Source organism: Silurus meridionalis, chromosome 8, assembly GCF_014805685.1.
Source record: "Silurus meridionalis isolate SWU-2019-XX chromosome 8, ASM1480568v1, whole genome shotgun sequence".
NCBI lineage: Eukaryota > Metazoa > Chordata > Actinopteri > Siluriformes > Siluridae > Silurus > Silurus meridionalis.
This window is the reverse complement of record NC_060891.1, coordinates 3,750,306-3,773,657: the sequence shown is the minus strand read 5'-3', so window position 1 is coordinate 3,773,657 and position 23,352 is coordinate 3,750,306. Positions and strand designations below refer to the sequence as shown.

The window sequence follows — 23,352 nt, the reverse complement described above, 5'->3', positions numbered from 1 at the left end:
ATGAATTATTTTATTTATCACACATGAATAATTTTAAAATGATTTTTTTGTTTGTTTTTTAGCAATTATCAACTAAATGTACTACATTTTATTTATACTGTTGAAAACAATTGTAAATTGATGTTTTCTAACAAATTTTTCACAAACAGTCGTTCCATTGTCCACATATGTGGACCTCGAGTTTAGCAGCCTGGTCAATCTTTACGGTTACAAAAATGTTTTCAATTTGCATGACATATAAATCATATAACACTATTATACATCACTTGACAAGAACCAACAATTAAATGTTATCAGATATTTTACCTTGCGGACCTTTTGGTCAGATGTGTTCTCCGCCATGTTGAAATTTCTATGCAACGTGATTTTCTCTTCCGACGCCACCAGATGGCAGTGTAAGTGTCCACGTTTATTTTCAATAGGTCCCAGTTACAAAGAATGAAGTATGGTGCACACAACCAAAAATGCGATGTTCACGTATGTGGTTGCCAGGTCGTATCTATTATAAATAATAGATATCAAAACTATCTACAGCATTATTTACTTATGTCTCATTTCATTTAACATTTCAACTAATAAACTTTATCAAGTTTATTATCCGTACAATTTTATATTTCGTATTTATTTCACGGCTTTTTTTTTTTATTGGTTTCCTCCAACAAATAATTAAACCCTGCACCGATGCTGCAGTGTTACATCATGCGTAATGTTCAAATAAATAAATACATACATTGATGTGCTGCTAATAATAAAACGAGAATAAATGGGAGCAAAGCCGAGCCTGACCTTCGCAACAGAAAGTCCGCGGCTGCTTGTCGTACATGACAATTTCCTTGGCAATTTTCTCTTCTTTGCAGTACTCGCAAACCGCTCCGACGTCTCGTTCCCTTTTATACATGTCGCAGCACAGGCGTGAGCAAAAGAGGCCCGTGTGATTCTGTTGCACAAACAATAAATCGGGAATAAATTTCACACACAGAACATTTGCATTAAAATACATATAAAAGTGAATCCCTCCATGCCCAGAGCTCTACCTTAAACTGAAGGACTTCGGGTTTCGAGCTGAATTGTTTCTGGCACTGTTTACAGGTAAGTTTGGCAGGTCCGAGAGCTTCTGCCTGCTGCAGGGGGTCGTGCGAGTTTGTCGGTCGGGAAGCAGGCACAGACGGTGGGGTGGTGTTTTGAACGGAAGCAGGCACTGAAGATGGATGAAGAGGCACGGGAGGTTGGGGGCCCATATTTAGACTGTGATAGGACCCTCCGTTCATTTGGGAGGACCTCTGCAGCCGCTCCTGGAAGACAACGTATAGAGATTATAGAAAAGAAAAAACAAGTGTTATATAATATTTCTTATAATCTTTAAGAATCTCCTCTCACACATACAAGCAAAATAATGGGGTTTAGTGGTTAACCACCAAGCTCGGATGTACAAAGAAGTCTGACTATAATAATCTGACTGCTTCAATGATTAATTTTCTACTACAAGCAATTTTCAAAACTAAAACCAACTGACATTATATTCATTAACATGATCAAATTACATATAACATTTATCTCCGTGTTCATTGTTAAAAGCGCTCAGAATAAAACTGAACTGAAAAAGTTCAAGTACTGCTGAATGAGATGATTCTAAGACTCAGCGCTCAGACAGGCTCAGATCCTAAGACTTTGGCTAAAGGAGCTCTGCTGTTCTATAAGTAGGTCATGGAGAGGGTGCTGTGGAATCTATCGGGAACGAATTAATAAAAAAAGACATAAAAAACGTCCTCCGTCCTGCGGCGAGATAGCAATAACAGCAAAACATCATTACGTACATGTTGCTGTTCTTGGCTGTGTAGTTTTATGACAGCATTAGGAAAACTGTTTTGTATAATTTGGATTAGCTCGTTTTGTTGTCAATAAAGATCAGTTTCTCAAGTTGTTGTCATGACTACACCACACAAAACTGTGACATTTTTCAGTTCAAAATTCCAGACTTTTCCAGACTCAAATACGCAGCCTTCCCTAAAGGTTTTTAAGACAACAATTAATATCTGAAATAATTATTTGAAATTCCATATAACATACGTTACGTTAGAATCTCTAATGTCTAATCTAAGGTTTAGTTGCATGTACTGTCATGGCAACTGCTACCTCACAATGTAACAACCAATCACAGATGTGCAGATCCGGTCTAGGGCCGAGAGTCTGCTTCTAACTCCACATCCACGCTGACACGGCGTTTTCAGTCAACGAAAACGTAGCGTTTAGAAAAAATCCTCCAAAATGGATCAAGTGGATGTAAAAAATGAGCGTTTCGAAAACGACGATGCATCTTTAGACACTGACACTACGTTACAAAAAGCAGGAAAGTAAATAAATGGCTGGGGGAAATGGCGCAAGTCAAAGAGTCTTATGTTTTGGGAAATGGTTGAAAATGAAAGTGTGGACGCCGAGCATTTTTACACAGAAACGCTGTTTTCAAATGGATCTGGATTAGTTTAGTCTTTTATTTTATAAAAAAAAAAAAATACAAATAAATAATAAAAAAAAATAATCACACACATTGACAATTGTTATTACTATTATTATTATTATTATTATTATTATTATTACAGTCAACCCTCGATTTGGGAACATTTGCGGGTTCTCATTTGGAACCCAACTAACAGCAAGTTGCGGATTATCTAAAAATCCCTCTGGGAATCCGCAGCAGGACCGAATGTTCAGGAACGTTAGGAATAACATTTTAAATTGTATTTACTAACAAATTTCAATAATTTGAAAACACATTATTAAAGTGAAATAATGAAATATTTTTCCCTCAAAGTCTTAACTTTATATTTTTGAAAAGCGAATGGGGCAATGGTATAGAAACACATTCTCCAATACTCAATGTCCGTCCCCAATACTAATCCAGACCTAGAAACAACTGAAATCAAAACGAGCAGGAACCGTGCTTGAAAACACGTTTTCTTGTTCACAAGCCCTGAAGTGTTTTGTAGGAACTTGGTTGAGATTAGTGCCGTATAGTGTTTAGGTACCCATTATAATTTCTTCTGAACGGGTGTGAATTACCTGGAATCTGCCGACACACTCGTATGAGCAGAAGTTCCGGATGGATCCGTCAGACATAGCCAAGTGATACTGAGGAACAGCTAACTTCTGGCAATTTGTACACGGGAATGAAGCACCTGCATTAAACGCATAACGTATTCAAAATCAGGCATCTTACACACAGAGAGCGTTTCTTTGATTTACTTACAAAAGTTGTAATGAATTAAATTAATTTGGTATATTGAACTTTTAACTTTTTTTCCCAGAAAAAACTCATTTTTTCTTGAGACAAAATTTACACAAGAACATTGACAATTTCCAGTTTAAGAACTTGGATGCTAATTACTGGGACACTAACCTGACAAGGTGCAGGATGCCTGGCTGTTAGCCACACATCTGGAGGAGCAGAAGAACTCTATGACTCCCTGTGCGTTCGTGCCTTCCATCATCTGATCCATCGCTTTAAAATCCTGACAGCAGGGGCAGTGGACTCTCTTACCGCTTTTCTGTAGAGGGAACAAACGATTGTGAGGCGACAAGAAAACTCAGATGTTCACACGATGAGCCACGACGTTAAAGTAACTCTTTTGATTAAAAAAGGTATGATGGAGTTCATTAAAATTAACTAAAACCATAAAACATTTGGGTTGTAACTTTTCGAAAAAACCCTGCTGAACCAATGAAAGTTTTAAGATCAAACTGCACATTTACATTATATAGCAAAAGTATTGGGACACCTGAATTTCCCAGTTCTTCCCAAAGTTCTTTCCCCTTCACTTGGAGACCCAATCCTGTTCTGGAATGACAATGTGCTCAAAGCCAGCTCCATGAAGATCTATTTTACATGGGTTTGAATGAAAGATCTCGAGTGGCTCTCTTAACACCTTAGTGGCTGAATGAGCACAAACCTAACTACCCTCCAAAATCTAGCGGAACATCTTCCCAGAAGAGTGGAACAGTAAATAGAGACTAAACATCAAATGGGATGTTTAAAAAAAAAAAAAAAAAAAAACCAGTTGTCCACAAACTTTTGTCTATATAGCGTATATGATGTACTAATTTTATGAAAATGATATGCCTAAATTAGGACATGTAAATCTAAACCTGTTTGAAAGTGGTGATGCAGGCAGGGCTGCAGAATTTCTTTATGGCGTCCTCTATCTGTACGAGATGATAGTTTCCTGTGACAGTGCAGTTGCCGCAGCTCGCAGCAGCTCATGGACAGTCTTTTAGACGAGCGGAAACGTGAGAAGCATTCGTCGCTGCAGAGTCGATGCAGAACACCCTGGTGATTCACTTCATGTTGAATCTGAGAAAGAAATCGACAACATTTTATATGGATATAATAATTTCTATAATATATATATATATAATATTGTTGGAGCAAAAAAATACATTTCCCTTTTGAAATTTATATTAAATGTATATTATATTATGCAAAAATATACTGTTACATATGCTGCTCTAAAAACAAATTTCCTAGCCAGACATGCGCATGTCAAGGGGTTTTAACTTTAGTATATTTGAAAATGCTACTCTCATTGACGGACACTTGCTGGGGGCCCATTTCGGAAATAGCATTATGGTTTAATTTCCCAGGAGATATTTGCAGGGAATTTTTCCTCGAGCATTCAGCGATTACAAAACGACTAAGACAAGACACTAAAGCACAGACCTCTAGTGGATAAAACAGCATGTGCATCTATGAATCACAGTCAGACCAGGGCACCTTAAGACTGCACTATACGTATTATGTTGTCGGGTGCCACACTGGTTCCCAACCCTGCCTCTGTTTACCTCTTGTCTTGGATATTAAAAAGTTTTCCTTGGTCTAAATACATTCAAGACCTGTACCACTTCAGTGAGATCCCTTCCTGAGGTAAAGTATTTGAGGTAAAGCAGGGAGCACAAAATCATGTAAAACCGTGAGGAGTTGTGAACTTGTGATATAGAGCGATAGAGAGGTGCCGTCCAGGTTTTTGAGTAAGTGAAACCCGGAAAAACTATCTTTATGGAATTTTGCAGATAGCAGACATTACAGCAATCAACTATTGGTGCACATACATCCAATAAACACCTCATATTGTAAATGTAATCTAATTTTCTAGATATATTGCGCTTTACATACACTTTTGCATATTCTAAATGTTAATTTTTCACCTTATATACATAAATATTCTTATTGTATGTCAACATCTTTCAATGGCCAGAGCCTTTATATTTATTTGCTGTACATTTAACTATTTATCTGCAGGTTTTGGTTTATTAGAATGCTACTCTTTGCACTTCTGGTAGATTCCAAACTGCACTAGGTAAGGACAATTAAGTTTGTTTGTTTATTTGTTTGTTTCTTTCTTTCTTTCTATCCATCCTCTGAACTGCTGAAGACATATTGAAGTGGACTGTAATTCAGGACTCACAGCTACACAGTATTAAAGCCTTGTTTTTCATTGGATTTTTCATAGAATAATCGAAGATGCCCTGAAGCTTACCTCACTGGGATTTCTGCACACGGAACATCTAACGATGGACTCCTCTTCAGTCAAACCTTCAACCCTGGACTTGTAAATGCTCAGACAGGACAGGCTACAAAACTCCTTCAGGTTGTTTGCTGAGTCAACTGGAACGGTTATCAAGTCTTTTGGATTCCCGATAACCCTTGGAGATAAATTAGGGGGGAAATTAATAAAGAACATACATATTTTCAAATGCCTGGTTCTTCTTTTAATTTGTTTAACTTAAGATGAATAAATGAAAGGTGAACTGTGCAAGCAGGGGGAGATGAGAATGAGATCATGCATCTAAAGTTTAATTCACTTTACATGTGACTCACTTGAGACAAAGGTGGCAGGTTTTCTTCGGGGCAATATTGGGTGCTGGAGGCAGCGTGAATCCAGTCAGGCACACAGTAGAGCAGAAGAGCTGATTGGAACCCTTTTTTTGAAAAGCAGTCTGACCTTTTTGAAGAACCTTAGAGCAGCCTGAGCAGCAGATTCGCACCGGACCTGAAGGGGGCTGTGGCTGAGGTTGGTGCTGGAGTTGATGTGTGGGCTGGGGCTGTGGATGGGACGGCGGTTGTGTCTGGAGCTGAGGTGGGGTCTGCGGCTGGAGCTGGTGCGGGAGCTGAGGATGAAGAGGGATTTGGTGCGAGAGTTGTGGCTGTAGTTGGTGCGAAAGTTGCGGCTGAAGCTGCGTCTGAAGATGCGCTTGAAGCTGTGCTTGGAGTTGAAGCTGAGGTTGGAGATGCGTTTGAAGCTGTGCCTGAAGATGAGTCTGCAGATGGGGTTGAAGCTGGGCTAAGGTCTTGGGCTGAAGCTGGAGGTGTGCTTGAAAATGAGGTGTCATTTGAGCTTGCAAGACTATAGGAGGTGGTCTGATTGGTGAAGCTCTCTGAGTGATAGCAGAGAAAGAGGCAGGTTGTGGGGCTGTGACAGGAGCTGGAAAAGGTCATGCAGACACAGTAAGATTGCTTGGTTTGATTATAGTTTTTCTTGAAAATCGTTCATCTAAACAATCTTCCAGCTTGTGTTTAAGAATAATTTCATAATAAGTAAATCACAAATTTGCTGAACAGCTCACTCACCAGAAATGGAATCACTGTTTCCTCGAACAGAAAAGACCGAGCTGATCCTCAGTTCATCCAAAGGAACCAAAGACTGAAATACAATAAAGCAAAAACTGAAACATCTATGCAAGGAATATGGTCTAGTGAGACATGCTGACTCCTTCTGAGCAGGTCAAACTGTAGTATATACCCAGTGTTTTATTGCCCATCTTGACCCTAAATATGCACCACTGTTCCACTCGTTTACGTTTAAGGCATTTGGCAGATGCTTTTTTCCAAAGCGACTAATATTTATCTCATTCATATAACTGAGCAGGTATGGGGTTAAGAGCCTTTCTCAGGGACCCAAGAGAGGCAGCATGGTGGGGCTGGGATTTGAACTCATGACCTTTGGATGCAAAGTCCAATGCTTTAGCCAATAAGATACCACTTTCCCCATTTCAGCTGCAACGTTGCCACATACAGTGTAGTGAACATAAGTGCATCAAAATGCACCAAATGAATGGTGAATACACCAAAAGAAAAAAATCTCAATAGGCCACATGAATGTTCAGTCACATGCTTTTGTGCTTGGGATGTGTCGCTGGGATCAAATCACCACCAAGCTGCCGCTACTGCGCCCATAAACAATGACTTGATCCCTCAACTGCTCATTTGAAAGTCACTCTGGATCGGGGCTGTAAAAATTCCTTGAGGAACTCTAGAAATTAAATTAAAAATAATTGCAAAAATGTATTTGCCTCAAAGCTTCCTTTAGTCCATTTAACTATATACATATAGTACATATACTATATATACACTGAGCACTGTGTTTCCCACAGACCATTATTACTGGCCCACTAAACTCTGGAGTGCTCTGGACAGGTAACACAGAAGGCGCTGCAGAATGAAAAATAGAAAAACTGGGAGGAAACTGCGAGGTATATTTTCTTTATATACAGTGCGTTTAAAAACTGCCTGGGCAGTGGCGGCGTAAAGCAGGTAATGGAGCATGTTTTTAAAGCTGGCCATAAACACGTATTTAGCGCATGAAAAATGTTAAGCAACTTAGTCTGGATAGGGTCTGCCAAATGCCATAAATGTAAACTTATTTAACAGTTGATAGCGGCTCTACATAAGCATTCGCTTGAACAGATTTGTGCTGCTTGCAAGGAAAGTGCAAAATGGGCGCCAGCCAACGTTCCACAGGCTGGAAGTGGGTCAGGATCAGAACGTTTGGGGAATAAAAATATATATAAAAGGGCTCGCCATTTGTCCACAAGTAATCCACTTTCCTTGAGGCTACATAATTCCATGAAGCTCTTTGGTCTAACGTAGGATATGCGGTCATTGGAAACCAAAGGGTTCGACATTTTGCTTATAATGTGCCAATAATTCTGAGGTGCATTGTTTCATGGCGCATTTTACAACATATACGCATATCTATGCAAGAACCTCCATTTAGATTTTTTGATTAGTACCTCGTTATCGCCGTTCTCAAGCTCCTCTTTAACCCGACTGATATCAGAGTTGGCAGAACTGACGAGCGCTTTGTCGTAGTCCTCATCTATGGGCTCATCCTTTATTTTTTTCAAAGGAGAGGAAAGGATTTCCTTTTGGATTCCTTCACCTGGTTCCTGTGACGATGCCTGTTGGAGGAATCAGGGAAAATCAATACATGCGTTTTTCTAAGTACTCGTAACTTCCAGCGAGTGCAACACTAACTTACACTGCCTTCGGTTTGGGAGGGTCTGTCCTCCACCTGAGAGCTCTGCACACCTTCGCCTGCAATTAACCAGAAATAAAACCACTTAATAAACACCATATAATATGTGTATGCTTTTTTTTATTTTATTTTTTTCCCAAGGACCTCAGAACAAATATTTTATTTGTGGCTGAAGTTTAATATTTGACTTTTGTAATAATGTTTTGAATAGGACTTTGAGTTGAATATAACCAGAAGGTACACCAAATAGACAAAAGTCCACTGTATTGTCGCCTGACTTTTCCCGCCATATGTCGGAGACACAATTCTATACAATTTTTCCTGCTTTTGAACTAGCAAACCCAAACCTGTTCCATGCATGACAGAAGCCCCTGTGCACAAAGCTCAGGTGCATGAGGATCTAGTTTATATTGGTTGGAGTGGAAGATCATGAGTGGCCTGCTACTGAGTTCGGAACTCATCCCTATTGGATACCTTTGGCATGAATTGGAGCACTGATTGCACGACACTCAGGAGAGTGGAGGTTCTTATAACAGCAAATGGGCATTCAATGTGGAATATGATGTTCAAAAAGCACCTGCAAATCTTATGCTCAGGTGTCCATAAACTTTTGTCCATAGAGTGGAACCTATACAATTTCTTTGTATGCTACTTTGTACCTTTGATACTAATTATATTAATTACTATAATTTTAATTAGTCCATCACTTACCCGCGTCGTTATCTCCAAGCGCGACCGCGTTTCCGTTTTCCCTCTCATCTCGACCGTCAGTCTGCTTGTCTTTTTGAGTAGGGCTGCTCTCCACATCACCCTCATCTTCGACTGCTCCAAAAACAGGAAGTCCGTCCAGCTCGTCTTCCTCCACGCCTTGCTTGGACGAATCGGATTTCGGAATCTCGGCCGCTGGAAACGATAAACGTGTTTCGACGGTCGGTTTAAAAGAGTCGAACATTTAATTAACATTTTCAGTTTGGACATTGTGAATGTTTGAAACGAAATCCACCTGATAGTTGGACAGTAATTGGCTACGAAAAATGTTGGACATTTTGGTCTAAATGAATAAAAAATAAAGAACTTATGTAAGACAGAGAACAGAAGAGAAGATGTTAGCAGACTGCTTCAAACCCCCACAGTCAAACACGGAGGTGGAAACAAAGGTTTGGGGTTGTTTTGGAGCAGGGATAGTTGGAGACTTATTTCAGGTGAAAGAAACCAACATGGCAACCATTCCATACCTCAACACCATGCAATTCCATCTGAACTTCGGCTCACTGGAACTGACTTCAATATAAAACAAGACAATTTCCAGCTAGTGAAGATCACCTGTACCAAGTTTTACAGGAGGCATGACAAAGTATTACAGCTGAATGTTTACGGAATCAAACTGTCAAACTTTTTGATGATAATAAAGTGGAACATCTGGACATTTATACATTTGTTTCGTCCGTGTTCATGGCGTTAAATATCCCAGTTTGTTGCATAAATCAAAAGGACATGTCTCTTAAAAACAAAACAACAAATAGGTGTTTTCAAACTTGTTTATATATTTATAATGTTTATTTATACATTTGTATGTCTTTATAGTTGTTTGCATATTAATATACAATAACGTTTGGCACTATTTACAATTTTGCTTTGTTTCCCAACTCACAAACGAAGCAGTATCTTCATACTAGTTAGCAGACTACAACTTTGTCGCTTGTAACGGGCCACTAAATATTTTACCTCCACTTTAAACCAATATGCAGGTCATATTTCTGCTCCTAGTTTCCGCCTTCAAAAGATGGCAACAATCTTTCTTGCACCTGTCCCCCTAATAATTCCACCTCCTGAGGACGTTGCAGATAATCGATGTACCTCCAGAAACAGAAAATCTGAAAATCTAATGGTCTATTTTATTTATGTTTTTTTACCTGATGATGGTTTGGTCTCCTTCTGAGTTTTTTCCTCGACAGAGCTCAGATTCTAGGGGTTGGAGAGGAGAAAACACTCTTATTAAAAGGGAGAACTTTCAATGTGAAATTCACAAATATGGCACACATAGTCTGAGTGTAACCCCTGGTAGAACTGTAGATTTCTGTGACAAGGCAAGAATACCCAGAAAACCGAGTTTAATCACGACAGATCTTTTTCCCCACATTTACCCCGATACAGCAGACATGCACCTTTTGCATCCATGTAATGCAACACTGTCATTCTGTGCAAGTTTGGAGGGATTTCTCACATCTTGACTCACACTGAGGTCATTATAGTGCTGGAAAGGGAAATCTTCCTTCATCTTCAACTGAGCCCCAGTCCAAGAATTAAAGATGCAGCCTCGGCATATGACGCTTCCACCGCCATGCTTTACTATGAGTGAGTGTTTTTTGTCTTTCCAATGTACCGTTTAGAAAACACAAGTTCTTCAACACAGCTGTCTTCTGTCTAGACTGCCGTCTAGCCACCCGACCCCATATTCCAGAAGCGAGGAAATGCTAAAGAAAGACGAAAGAAAACTCTGGACACCCTTCTGGGAATTCGATTTGTGATTAATCCTGCTGTTTCCAGGGCAATTTTACTTACGCATATTATTAGTACGAGCAAATACACTATATGGGCAAAAGTTTGTGGACACCTGAACAGATGCGTCTTTGGAGTATCCCATTCAACATTTAGTCCCATATTTACTGTAACTCACTCCACTCTTTTTGGGGGAAGATGTTCCTCTAGATTTTAGAGGATGCTTGTTGAGATGCGTGTTCAATCAGCCACAAGGGTGTTAGTAAAGTCAGGTAATGATGTAGGTAATGCGAGGAGGAGTTGAAGCTCTATAGCAGGAGATCTTCCAATCCTACCCATTTAAAGCATATCTTGCACAGGGGGATTTTCAGGCTTGAACAGGTTCAAATCTCGCAGTCCAAATGAAAATTTTACGTTGTATCCATGTAATAACAGCTTTAATACCCAGGAGCACAGAAATGCTGGAAAAATTCGGGTGTCCAATTGTTTTGCAATGGCAAAGAATGACGTCAGAGCTGCAGGTAAACACGTATTTGCGCACGAACAACCTCAATTAAACCCAAAATCACCCAAAACTTTTAAATAATTTAAGTTAAACATATTCGAGGTGTTTTCTTAAAGCTGTAACATTTTCCAAGCCATTGTGACTGTAGGGCTTTGTATCCACCCTGTTGTATCACTGCTGCTGAATAACAACAATAAGAGGACTCTAAACCTTTAATAGGGGAATTTATTATTTCAAGATTAACCTCAGGGTCAGAAAACAAGCCAATAAATAATAAACAATAACAATAAACAGCTTGTGTTGATGAGAGGTCTGGTGCGCGTGCGATGTTCTTACCTCGGCATCGTTTTCCGCCATGTTGGAGCTGGAAGTATAATAAAAACGTCACCCTGAGCTGAAAAATGCCACTAAACTGTGATTCTTAACACAAACTCCAGCATTTAGCACCAAAAAAGGCCCAACCTCTATCAACTGTTTCTCAAAGTCCTGCTCTATTATTGCTCTCGCATGGCGGGCATGCTAACGGCTAACACGCTAGCAAAACCAAAGTCAGGGATAAATAAGAGGCAAAAAACGAGCTATTTCTACCTACTTGCATGCAAATGCTTCGTTTTATTCCTTTTTTCGTGAAACCTGGTTTCTAATACGAATATACAATTATATTCTGCATATACGAGTTGCACGGTATAAGCAGGAATCATACTCTCTAGTGTTAATACAGGGCGCCCGCGCTTCCCGGGCTCTGATTAGCTGCTTGCTCATGCTCGCGAAGGATTAGCCAATCGGAACAGAGGAAAACCGGGAAATTGGCCAATCGTAGAAAAGTAGGCGGGATTTCGGTGATTAGGAATATATGGTTGTGTGTGTTTTGGGATCGCGCGCGGTTGAGCTTGTGCAGCCGTTCACGGCGGCGGTTCCGGGCGTCGTCGTACATGAATGCGCCATCTAACGCCCTGGAGGGGTAACGACTTCTGAGCCACTTATTATTAATTTTTTTTTTTGGAATGGGGTACGTTTTTTAACTCTAGACCTATACACCTGATAAGAAAATAATTAATCACAGGAAAAATGAATAATAGTTGATATCGTAAAGCTTTTTGGTATGAAGATTGAAAGCTGTTTCATTACAGTGCGGATTCTGATGTAGGTTTGCGATTATATTGGGTTTTAATATCCCTCTATATACATATTGTGCTCCCAAGGACAGAGGGAGCACAAAATTCCACTCAGAAAATGGCAGTGAGGAGGTCTATGGTTGCAAACAAAGCACCAATAATAAAAATCATCATAATTCATCAACTTTTATTTTGATAACATATCTTTGTTATACCCCCTTATTTTGTAACGGAAGTGACCTATATAGAAACTGGTGGGTTCTGCCACCAGTGTGGTCCGCGTCACACTACTAGCAAAGCACTTACGTAGCCCTGTATTGCAGCACTTTCTGGAGTATAAATCTTACCTGATATTATTTAATCGGGAATAAAATGTTCCGTAGGAAACTTACAGCTTTAGATTATCACAATCCCTCGGGGTTTGACTGCAAAGGTAAGAATTGTAATAAAACTCATTAATAGAAAAAATCAAGGCATATTCATGCCCTTACTTAATTCCAAATGTCGAAAGTGCGGATGTGAATCAGTAAACTCGAATAGTGCAATGTTTCAGATATCTTTTTAGATTTGATTTATTAGTGAGTTGACATACACATAAATTTACCTTGATTTATAACATAAATATCTGTTATTTTTGTTATTAAAATAACATATTATTGTTATTAAATATTTATAACGCTGCGTTACAGAATGATCGAAAGTGCTGTTCGGTTTTGTTGACAGCTCTGACTTGTGTAGTTCCGGCTGTAACCCAAATCACTAGTTAATATTAATGCGCACGGTCAAATGTTTGATGGTTTCTATGGCGACAGCCTATTTACTTTGCCCGATCATCATGCGCTACATGATCTAAACCCTAAAGCAAACCGGTTAAAATGAATAATTGGTATTTTTTTTTTAATTAATTATATTTATTTTATTTATTGTTACAGTAAATCTTTTTTTACTTGAGTGACAACTTTCTGGTTCCTCTGATGCATGTGTTTTGATGTCTGTGATTACGTTTATTGGGTTTTAAAGAAAAAAAAAGACACATCTCTATTTAAAATATATTTTGTATAATAATTAACACACTTGTAATAGTGATGCTTTTTAGCTGCCAACAAAAAGCAAACAAACATACCAACAGTGAAGCACGAGGGCGGGAGCATCATACAACCTCGTGGGACGATTAGTCTTCAGCTGGGACTGAGGTTTTAGTCAGGAAAAGCAACATGAAATGTTTTTGTCCCCTCAGAATGAAGACACACACACACACACACACACACACACACACACACACACAAAGAATTGGACAGTGAATGAATGGAAGAAAGTTTCGTGGTTATTTGGCTTGAACAGAAGAACTTGTGTAAGAACAGGAGAGATGTTGTTTGCAGACGGTCTCAAATCCACAGGCAAACATGGAGGTGTAATCTTAATAGTTTTGGGTGGTTTTGGAGAAAAGAAGGTTGAAAACTTATTCCTGGTGAAAGGAACCAACATGGCAACCATTCCATACTTCAATACCAAGCGATTTCTTCTGGACTGCGGCTCATTGGAACCGACTTTAATATAAAACAAGACAATGATCCGAAGGGTACGCCGAACCTCTGAAAGGGTTATTTAGAGAGCAAACAGTCAGCTGGAGTGATATTTATCATGGAATGTGCTGCACAGTCACTGTACCTACATCCTATTAAACTGCTCTGGGATCAACTGAATCACAAGAAAGAAATCTCCAGCTAATGAACATCTTTCACAAGAGGCACAAAAATGCATTTCATCTGGAGAAATGAACTGTTTGGATGATAAGAGTGTAGAAAGCTGTTTTTTTTCATGGGAAAATAACTTGAATAACTTTCAATCCATTTAAACCATCTAAATGAGTAAAATGATTCTTGAAGTATTTGTTTGATCGTAATTGTTTGATTCTTTGAATTTCTACGCATCATCTCTCTGCCCTCATCTCCCTCAGATGAACCCGAGTTCCGAAATTTCATCGTTTGGCTGGAGGATCAGAAAATCCGACATTATAAAATCGAGGATCGTGGAAACCTCAGGAACATCTCGAGCTCAGAGTGGCCCAAGTCCTTTGAAAAGGTGAGCTATCTGTTTATTTACTGATTTTTTTTCTCGAAGAGTTTATGTAAATCTTCCTACACTTTTAATAGAGTTTACACAGAGTGGTGCGAAAAACAAAAAACATCCAGCAAGTAGAGCTGAGCAGGAAAGAGCCAGATGTGTTCATAGCTTCTGGGTTTTGTAGATTCTGATCTTTTAGTTGTTCCTTCCACTTGTTTACGTTCTTTGGGTGACCAAAACAGTGGAATCCTCTCCGCGTTTTTTAAAATGATTTATCTGTGATGTCTATTTTACTTATATAATAATAATAATTATTATTTTATATATAATTTATTATTTTATATATTTTTATTATTTATTTTACTTTCATTTAAAAATGTTATGCTTCGAAAGCGGTTTGAGGTGTAAGTTTTAAAGTCGCTATATAAAATAAAGATTATTATTATTATTATTAGAACTTTTTGTTTTTTCCCTGATCTTCAGTATTTGCAAGACGTGAGCTGCCCATTCAGTGTTCAGGAAAGGTGCGAGGCCATCGACTGGCTGCTCGGCCTCGCAGTCCGGTTTGAATACGGTGACAATGGTGTGTTTATTTATTTATTATTTCATTTTTTTTATTAATAATCAAATAAAAATCTGCAAGATCAGTAGTTTGCATAGGAAATGCCACTAGATGGCAGTGTTTGATTGAATTCGATTTTCTCTTCATCGAAACACTTTGAAAGTGTGAGATCTTTTAAAAGTTCTTCGTTTGTAAGACCGCACAGTTACAGCAGTAATCTGAGAACTACAGCTGCTGGATGTGTGGTTTTTCTTTTGCCGTATGCTTTTGTGCACTAATGTGAAGTTTGTGTCCTTTTATCAGTGGAGAAATACAGAAACTGCCAACCTGCAGCAGAGGTGAGCAACAGCACGCAGAAACCAGCCGACCCTCTGATTAACCTGGACAGTGAGTGCTTCCTTCTCTTATCTCTTAGTCTCTCTCTCTCTCTCTCTCTCTCTCTCTCTCTCTCTCTCTCTCTCTCTCCTTTCCCTCTCCTTTTCAATGAGACTCTCTCACTCTGGTTTTCTTACTCTAAACTCTCAACTTCATCATTTGCTTTCTTTTTTTCTCTGTCTTTCCCCATGACTCTTTTCTTTCACTGTTTCTCTCTCTCTCTGTTAATCTTCTTTACTCTCTCTTACTCCCCACCATACTCTTTTTATATCCCTGTTTTTCTGACCCTTGCACGCTCTCTCTCTCTCTCTCTCTCGCTCTCTCTCTCTCTCTCTCTCTCTCTTTTCCAGGTTTCGTTTTCACTTTCAGACTCTCATTCATTTTCTCTCTTTCTCTGGATGGATGGAAGAATTACCACCCATCTTTCTCAATTTTTGTTCTCTAGATAGATAGATGAATTGATGGATTGGTGAATGGATGGATGGATGGATGGATGGATGGATGGATGGATAGAAGACTTTCCATCCAGCTTTCTCTCTGTGACTGCATTTCTTTCTCTATAGATGGATGGATGGAGGGATAGATAGATGATGGACTGGTGAGCGGATGGATGGAAGACTCTCCATCCATCTTTCTCTCTGTGACCTTAAATTTTTTTTTTTTGCTGGATAGATAGATTAATGACTGGAAATCTCTTTCTTTCTCTCTCTCTCTCTCTCTCTCTCTCTCTCTCTCTCTCTCTCTCTCTCTCTCTCATTTTATCTATCTTTCTCTATGACTGTTTCTCTTTTTCTGTAGAGAGATAGATGGATGGATGGATTGCTAGATGCATAAATTGATAGATGGATGGATGGGTGGACAGATAAGATTTATTAGTGCTCATCTCCATTTAAATCTCAATTAGTTTAGTTCCTAGTTTCCTCCTAAACCCGAATCTGCACTCGTTATTTCTCATGTCTGTATTTCCACAGTCAACAATCCTGACTTTAAGGCTGGAGTCATGGCCCTGGCAAACCTCCTGAAAATCCAGAGACACGACGACTACCTGGTGATGCTAAAGGTGAGGAAGACCCAGTCCCAGATCCTGTTTGAAATCTGTTTTTATGCAGCTTTCATTTTGAATTTCTTTAATTTTCTATGCAACAGGCCATTAGGATCCTCATCCAGGAACGCTTGACTCCTGACGCCATTGCCAAAGCCAGCAAGTCGAAAGAGGTGTGTAAATACTCGCTTCCTGTTATTCATACATACCGTACTAGCGTATGAACGTCGATATAATAAAATTTTTGGTTATAATGTACGTATTTTTTTTTTTAGGGTTTGCCGGTCGCTCTGGAAAAGCACATCCTCGGCTTTGACACCGGAGGTACGATTTCCGTTGCTAGTCAGATTTCTTACAGCACTTTAATCATTTAGAATTAAATCTGAAATTAAATCTGTTTTAGCATTCAAGACGCAAATTCAGCACAAATAAAAGCTGAGAGAGAGAGAGAGAGAGAGAGAGAGAGAGAGAGAGATTAACAGAGAGAGAGAAAAGAAGGTATTAATAGAGAGAGACGGGAAGAAAGAGTCATAGAGAAGCATGAAGAAAAAGTCAGAGATTAAAAGAGCAAAATGAGAAGAAAAAGTCACAGAGAAAGAGAGAGATTAACAGTGAGAGACAGAAACAAAAGAGTCCCAGAGAGACAGATTAATAGAACGAGACATTCATAGAGAGAGACAGATTAGAAAATGAGTTAAAGAGAGAAAAAAGTGTCACAGAGAAACAAGAAGAAAAATCCCAGAGAGAGACAGAAGTGTCACAGAGGGAAAAAGATTAATGGACGGAAATAAGTCACAGAGAGAGAGACGAGAAGAATGAGTCAGAGAGAGAGACGAGAAGAATGAGTCACAGACAGAGACAGAGACGAGAAAAGTCACATAGAGAGAATGACGGGGAGAGAGAGACGAGAAGAGAGTCACGGAGAGAGAAAAAAATTAGTCATAAAAAGAAGAGTTACAGAAGGACAGAAGAGACACAGAGAGAGAGAGAGATGCAGAAGAGAGAGTCAAAAAAAGAGCGAGAGATTAAAAGACGAGAAAGAGGAAGTGTAGTGTATATATAATAGTATATATAATAATCTGTAAGACAGTATTTATGGCACATGTTTTGTAAACACTAATGAAGGGTTACCCCCCACCCCCCAATCCCCCAGACGCAACCCTGAACGAAGCCGCTCGTATCCTTCGCCTCCTCCACATCGAGGAGCTTCGCGAGCTCCAGACGAGAATCAACGAGGCCATCGTGGCCGTCCAGGCCATCATCGCCGACCCAAAAACCGACCACCGACTCGGAAAAGTGGGAAGATGATCTCACACTCCCTGGACGGGGTGTTTGATGATTGACGATTGAACGTGCCATCGAGTTCCTGAATGTTTTTTTTTTTTTTTTTTTTTTGCGTCACCCTTTAAACCCAAACGCTTCGGACACGTGGAGTACATTTGTGTTGCACCATCTTATGGTTTGTTCGTGTCTTTAAAGGGCCCTGGAAAACATCTCGGGATGGAAAGACAACCGTTTCTTTTTGTGTGTGTGTGTGTTTGAGATTTGCTTTATCTTTCAATGAAAAAAAAAAATGAAATTGCAAAGGCCATGTGTCCAAACTTATAAATGATATTAATGCAGAATATCGTTGTATTGTGTGTATGTGTGTGTGTGTGTGTGTGTGTGTGTGTGTTTTTAAACCACATACATATTTTTATGTACCATGAATATGTGGTTTTGCTCCGGTGGTAACTCGAGCTGTGTGTTGCTTCAACCCCAGAAATCCAGCTGTGCCAAACACAGTCCAGTTCATTTTCTTGAAAGCAGCTGTTTTAGCCAAATGAAGGCCATTTCCTCTTCACTTTGAATAACTTTTATTGGCGTACCGCAAGTTTGATGGTCGGTAGTGTGAGAATAATGTTGCTCACAAGGAAGGGAATTTTTTTTCTGTACAATTTATAGACAAAAAAAAAAGGAATTGGGACACTCATCTTTTCCAGCTCCAGTTGGTTCTTTGCTGAAATGTTCCCACACATTAGAGGCACACATTTCAATAACATGTCTCTAGATGTGGTAGAATTAAAGTGTCCCTTCACTTATAGTAGGAGACCCAAACCTGTTCCAACATGATGTGCACAAACACAGATTCATGAAGATGTTTAGTCGCCTACTATAGAGCTCAAACCCTACTAAACAGATTTTGCGGTGAATGTGAACGCTGACTGCACCCCGGCCCACCAGAACCTGAGTTTACTAACACCCTTGTGGCTAAAAGAGCACACATGTCTACAATGCAGGGTTTCTGTGGAGTCTTAAAAAGGCTTAAATTCAAAAATCTTTTTTTTTAGGCTTTAAAAAGTTTTAAATTCGCTGTTCTAGTTCTTAAATAATTTTAAAACATTTTTTTTATTAGTTTTCGTGGGGTTGTAGTTGTTTCTTTCACCAGTCCAAATATAATTTTCTGTATTACGACTACAAATGAGACCAACAACCAATCAGCTTGGACTGTACCCCAGATGTAAAACAGATAACATTTTTCAGCTAAGGGGAACAGCAAGTTTTGCTAACACTGTGTGTGTGTGTTTAATGTCTTGATTATAGGTCTTAAATTAAACTTTTAATGGTCTTAAATTTGACACCTGCAGAATCCCTGACCTCCTCACTCCAAAATCCAGTGGAACATCTTTCCAAAAGAGTGGAGTTTATTATAACAGCAAATGGGGACTAAATGTGGAATGGGATTTCCAACATTTCTAGGATAAATTTCTGACATTTCTTATTAATGAGTAAAGAATAAAGAAAAGCAATCAAAAGAAAATAAAACCATAAATAGACCAAAAAAGTAAAAAGAAGGAAGTCTTTGTTAGTAGGTTTTTGAAAATAGAAGCGATGCAGTGGCTGAACTGTATTAGTGGGCACTTCTTTCATACTTTGCCTTTTACGGCGTTTTGCGGGTGTTGACAAATTCCGTGCTAAAAATGCGTTGTTAATTATGTAACGGGAAATTCGTGCACGCAATTTACATATAGCTACACTTAAATTGAAGGCATTTCACACCATATAAATGTAACCGTAAACAGAGGAGCAGACGTGTCTATTCTTTCATAAAATACCGATAGCGGTTAATTGCTTTGTTTTATATTATTAATAGAACAGTATGTTCGTTTCTGTACATAATGTATTATAGTTTATGGGAAGAAAAAAAACAGATTGTGAATCACGTTTTATTGTTATAAATATCACATCTTACAAAAAAACGGTTACAAAAAGGAACTGCAGGGGAAGAAAAATATCGGCTACGTTCAATTCCGTTCCGCAAAAATAAAAAGAAATAAAAAAGAATTGTGCACCGAGGGCTCCAATAGTGTTCACGTGTGTAAACCGATTTATCCACACGAACATTCTGCACCAAAAACATGACTTTAATTTGGGCCTCTTTGGCTTTCTATAATATATTTATATAAAAAAAAAAACCCATACAAAAATACAGTAGAGAGAATTGAGGTATAAAACAAATGTACAAAACTAAACATGGAGAAATGTGACCTTTTTTCTTTGGGTTGGGGGGGGGTTTATAAAGACGCAGTGGCTTTGGCATCAGCTGAGAGAGGTGTTCGTTTTCCAAAACCCATCCCAAAAAGGACAAAACGATAGCACTATGTAACAGTGGCTCTGTTATTACGTCCTCCCTGAAACACACAAAAAGGCATGTTAGGTCAGCAGAAATCCTGCTCAGAATTCAAAAATGTCTAGTTTTTGCAAAACACGCTATCGTCTTCTGGGAAATGCTTTGAAGCCTTCGTGTCTTGTGTCTCAAGTACAGTCATTTGGCTTCCAGTGCCCTTTCATTTACTTACCTTTGTTACGTACATAAAACACACATACACACACAACTATGCTTCCAACTATTCGACTTTTCATTATTAATGCAATTATAATGCAATAAAAAAATAATACAATCGATATTTTGGACCATTATCTCCTGTACAGGTCACAAAATATCCTGTGCCACAGAGAAAATTAGCTGTGGTGAGTGAAATCATAAAATGCAAACGTCCCACTCTGGAAAACAAAAACTGTTACTTTGCCAAAGATTTAGCAGAAGATTGCAAATATAATTCCCAGTTGCTTTTCATTTTCATCACTGCGCTGCAGTCGCGCCAAACTGAAAAGAAATCGCAACCCGCCCCCTTCCTTCCAGCTGCCTAATTTGCACTCGGGATTAAATGAGAGCAGAGGAGGAAAAAAACCTGCAGGCGCAGTGCTAACATGAGTTCACATAAAGACCTTGTAGCTATGGAATACAATTTCTCTTGCATTTCAGTACGCCGCGGCTACGACGCACTGATGAATGTAAAAACCCGATGCATTAAACAACAGCATTTCCCCACTGCTTGTTTTTTTTCCGCCTGTGCATTGAGGTGAAATGTAAGGAAACATCAGGAAGGCATTAGCAGTCAGGCAGCTGCTAAGAGAGGAAGTTCATAAATTACATACCCACCCTATAAACAGCTGGATGTGGCGACAGTGATGCCGTACAGATGTGAACGCTGATCGGGCAGATACTCGTCTGTAAAATGGCTCGAGTCTCGACTTAAACCGATGACTCCGTCCCTGCAACAGTGAGGGGCATGTGTGAGAACCAGAGAAGGAAAGAGTAATAAAATATTTTACTCAATTAAAAAATGATTCTTCAATGATTTGACTTCAGTAAGAGGAATTTGGCCTGCTGGAACATTTTCTTTTGGTCGAATGAACAAAACGATTCGAATAACGGCATATAATTTTCTACGTAACGAGATTCAAAAATGCTCAAATAACCCGAAAACTTCCATCACTTCTGCTGAGAAACGTTAATACGCCTAACGTGGTAAGATGGCGCCTGGCTAGTTCACTCAGATGGAGAAACGCTCCTGACAGGCTGTGGCGCTAAAGAGTCAATCGGCGCACAGACCAGTTTCATTTTCCAAAACACATTTCAGATGTAAAACCAAAGTAGTAATATATGCGCCTGTGACTTATACTGTTTGTCCTGAGTTGGTTTGCTGTTTGTGCTTTGAGGATCTGGCTGTTTTTGAATGGATAAATATAAGCTGCGCTAGTAGTATCACGACATGTGACCCCAAACTCGAGTTTGGTGTGTTCTTGCTATTCGTTAAAAGGGGTTTAATCTTTAAAACCATTCGCCATTTCCCGGTGCAGATACGAAGTCATACGAAGAGTTACATAAATGGTGAAGCGAACCCGATTGGCTGCGGCATAAGTGTCCAGAGAACCAATCAGCACATGGTTATTAAAGCTGAACTGGACATTTATTTCAATTATATTCTATTTTTATGCAGCAATGTGTCTTTTTTAATATATATTAAAATATATATTACTATAAAACTATGATAAAAAAAAAGGATATTTTGTGTCGAGCCAGTTGTACTGCTGTACCTCCTCCAGTCTGTAAAGTAGAAGTGATTGGTGTAAAAGACCATGCTGAAGGGATAGTTCAAGTTGCTGTGAATCACGCGGCGTCCCGTCCCATCAGGTGCGATACATTCCAGACGCTTCGTTCCTTTTTCAAAAAATAAACCAGAGGGTTAAAATAGTTTAGAAACTGATTAAGGCATATCTCTATTTTTTCTTCTCGCTCATCACTTACAATATTAAAACAATGTTGTATAATGCTCGAGTATGAGAATCCCAAATATGGGAAGAGCTTTGGAGGCTTCACAGTAGCACACTTTTACTGCTTTACCTTTAGAGGTTGCGTTTTGTGTTGTTCGGTAGTGTTTCAGTTGTGGGATTTCAAGAATAAAATTTTTTCTTAAGTACCTGCATCAGCCCAGCAGATACGACGTGTTGTGGAGTCAATCGTCAGAGCGTTAGGGAGCCCGATGCCGTCCCGCACAAGCACCCTCCTGTTCTGCCCTTCCACTGTGGCGCTTTCAATTTTGGGGGCTTCCCGGTTCCAGTCGGTCCAGTACAGAGTTCTGTAATTGAGCAATAACACTGATTATCTCTTCTTGTTCTCAAAGTTGAGGTGTTAAAAACAGGAAAAATGGGCAAGCGAGTTTGACAAATTATGATGACTAGACTTCTGGGTCAGAGCATCTCCAAAACTGCAGCTCTTGTGGGATGTTCCCGGGCTGCACTGGTCAGTATCTATTAAAAGTGGCCCAAGCAAGGAACAGTGGTGAACCTTTGACAAGTTCATGGGCGGCCGAGGCTCATTGATGGGCGAAGGGAGCGAAGGCTGGCCTGTGTGGTCCCATCCAACAGACGAGCTCCTGTAGCTCAAATTGCTGAAGAAGTTAATGCTCGACAGAGCAGGAATGTTTTGGCAGCAAAATAGGAACCAACACAATATTAGGCAGGTGGTCATAATGTTATGACTGGTCGGTGCCTGTCAAAGGTTTTGCATAAATTACTCTTGTATGTTTTTTGAGATGAGTACATGTTTCTTTTTGTTTATATCCACCAAAATAAGTAAAAGTAAAAGGCAAAAACACAAGAATTGTACAGTGAAGGATTGAAAGAAAGTTCTTTGCATAGATCAAATTAGACATTTTCGGCTGTAACAGAAGAACCGTAGAGATGTTATCAGACTGCCTTACACCCAAAGCCAAACATGGATTTGGGAGGTTTATGGTTCGGGGTTGTTTTGTTCAAACCTTATTCTGGAATACTGAACCAAACATTCCATACTTTAACACCATGCAATTCCATCTACATGCAACCTGCTCTGATTTCTACCTTTCAACAAGTCTCGCAGTTTCTTTGGCAACTCTTTGTGGCCTGTGGCTCTAGAATGCAACCCCAAACATTCAGGCAACAGCTGACTTTTATCTGGTTTTAATCAGAATCACTTTAATTGATTTCAGTTGGATGCCACCTACAGGCCTAATTGGGAA

At 39.3% G+C, this 23,352-nt stretch overlaps 3 protein-coding genes across 3 annotated transcripts in view; 1 reads left to right on the top strand and 2 right to left on the bottom strand.

The window, feature by feature from the left end:
• Positions 1-12,275, bottom strand: part of si:ch211-266o15.1 — a 37,110-nt gene extending 24,835 nt beyond the window's left edge. Inside the window, 14 exon segments of the mRNA XM_046855737.1 lie at positions 787-937; positions 1,035-1,292; positions 3,058-3,173; positions 3,395-3,542; positions 4,141-4,240; positions 4,242-4,345; positions 5,529-5,694; positions 5,870-6,473; positions 6,620-6,692; positions 8,062-8,229; positions 8,310-8,365; positions 9,018-9,209; positions 10,220-10,271; positions 11,647-12,275. Of these exon segments, the coding sequence (XP_046711693.1) occupies positions 787-937; positions 1,035-1,292; positions 3,058-3,173; positions 3,395-3,542; positions 4,141-4,240; positions 4,242-4,345; positions 5,529-5,694; positions 5,870-6,473; positions 6,620-6,692; positions 8,062-8,229; positions 8,310-8,365; positions 9,018-9,209; positions 10,220-10,271; positions 11,647-11,667 (2,209 nt within the window). The 5' untranslated portion in view covers positions 11,668-12,275.
• A 407-nt stretch (positions 12,276-12,682) lies between these two features.
• rtraf (RNA transcription, translation and transport factor) lies at positions 12,683-18,093 on the top strand. The gene is made up of 8 exons (XM_046855246.1): positions 12,683-12,858; positions 14,383-14,507; positions 14,973-15,072; positions 15,355-15,438; positions 16,398-16,486; positions 16,573-16,641; positions 16,744-16,792; positions 17,622-18,093. The coding sequence occupies exons 1-8, from the start codon at positions 12,798-12,800 to the stop codon at positions 17,774-17,776; spliced, it is 732 nt and encodes a 243-aa protein (XP_046711202.1). The 5' UTR covers positions 12,683-12,797; the 3' UTR covers positions 17,777-18,093.
• Positions 18,094-19,660: 1,567 nt separating this feature from the next.
• The window catches only part of nid2a (nidogen 2a (osteonidogen)), a 43,307-nt gene continuing 39,615 nt past the window's right edge, over positions 19,661-23,352 (bottom strand). Inside the window, exons 30-33 of the mRNA XM_046855247.1 lie at positions 22,274-22,431; positions 21,890-22,013; positions 20,952-21,064; positions 19,661-20,139 (exon numbers count right to left, since the gene is read on the bottom strand). Of these exons, the coding sequence (XP_046711203.1) occupies positions 20,953-21,064; positions 21,890-22,013; positions 22,274-22,431 (394 nt within the window). The 3' untranslated portion in view covers positions 19,661-20,139; position 20,952. The remainder of the gene's footprint in view (positions 20,140-20,951; positions 21,065-21,889; positions 22,014-22,273; positions 22,432-23,352) is intronic.

Excerpts from the sequence above, each read along its gene's own strand:
- rtraf (XM_046855246.1), top strand. The coding sequence starts at position 12,798 with ATGTTCCGTAGGAAACTTACAGCTTTAGATTATCACAATCCCTCGGGG. Across the intron at positions 14,508-14,972 it reads GGCCCAAGTCCTTTGAAAAG|TATTTGCAAGACGTGAGCTG; the intron begins GTGAGCTATCTG and ends CCTGATCTTCAG. Across the intron at positions 16,642-16,743 it reads AAGCCAGCAAGTCGAAAGAG|GGTTTGCCGGTCGCTCTGGA; the intron begins GTGTGTAAATAC and ends TTTTTTTTTTAG.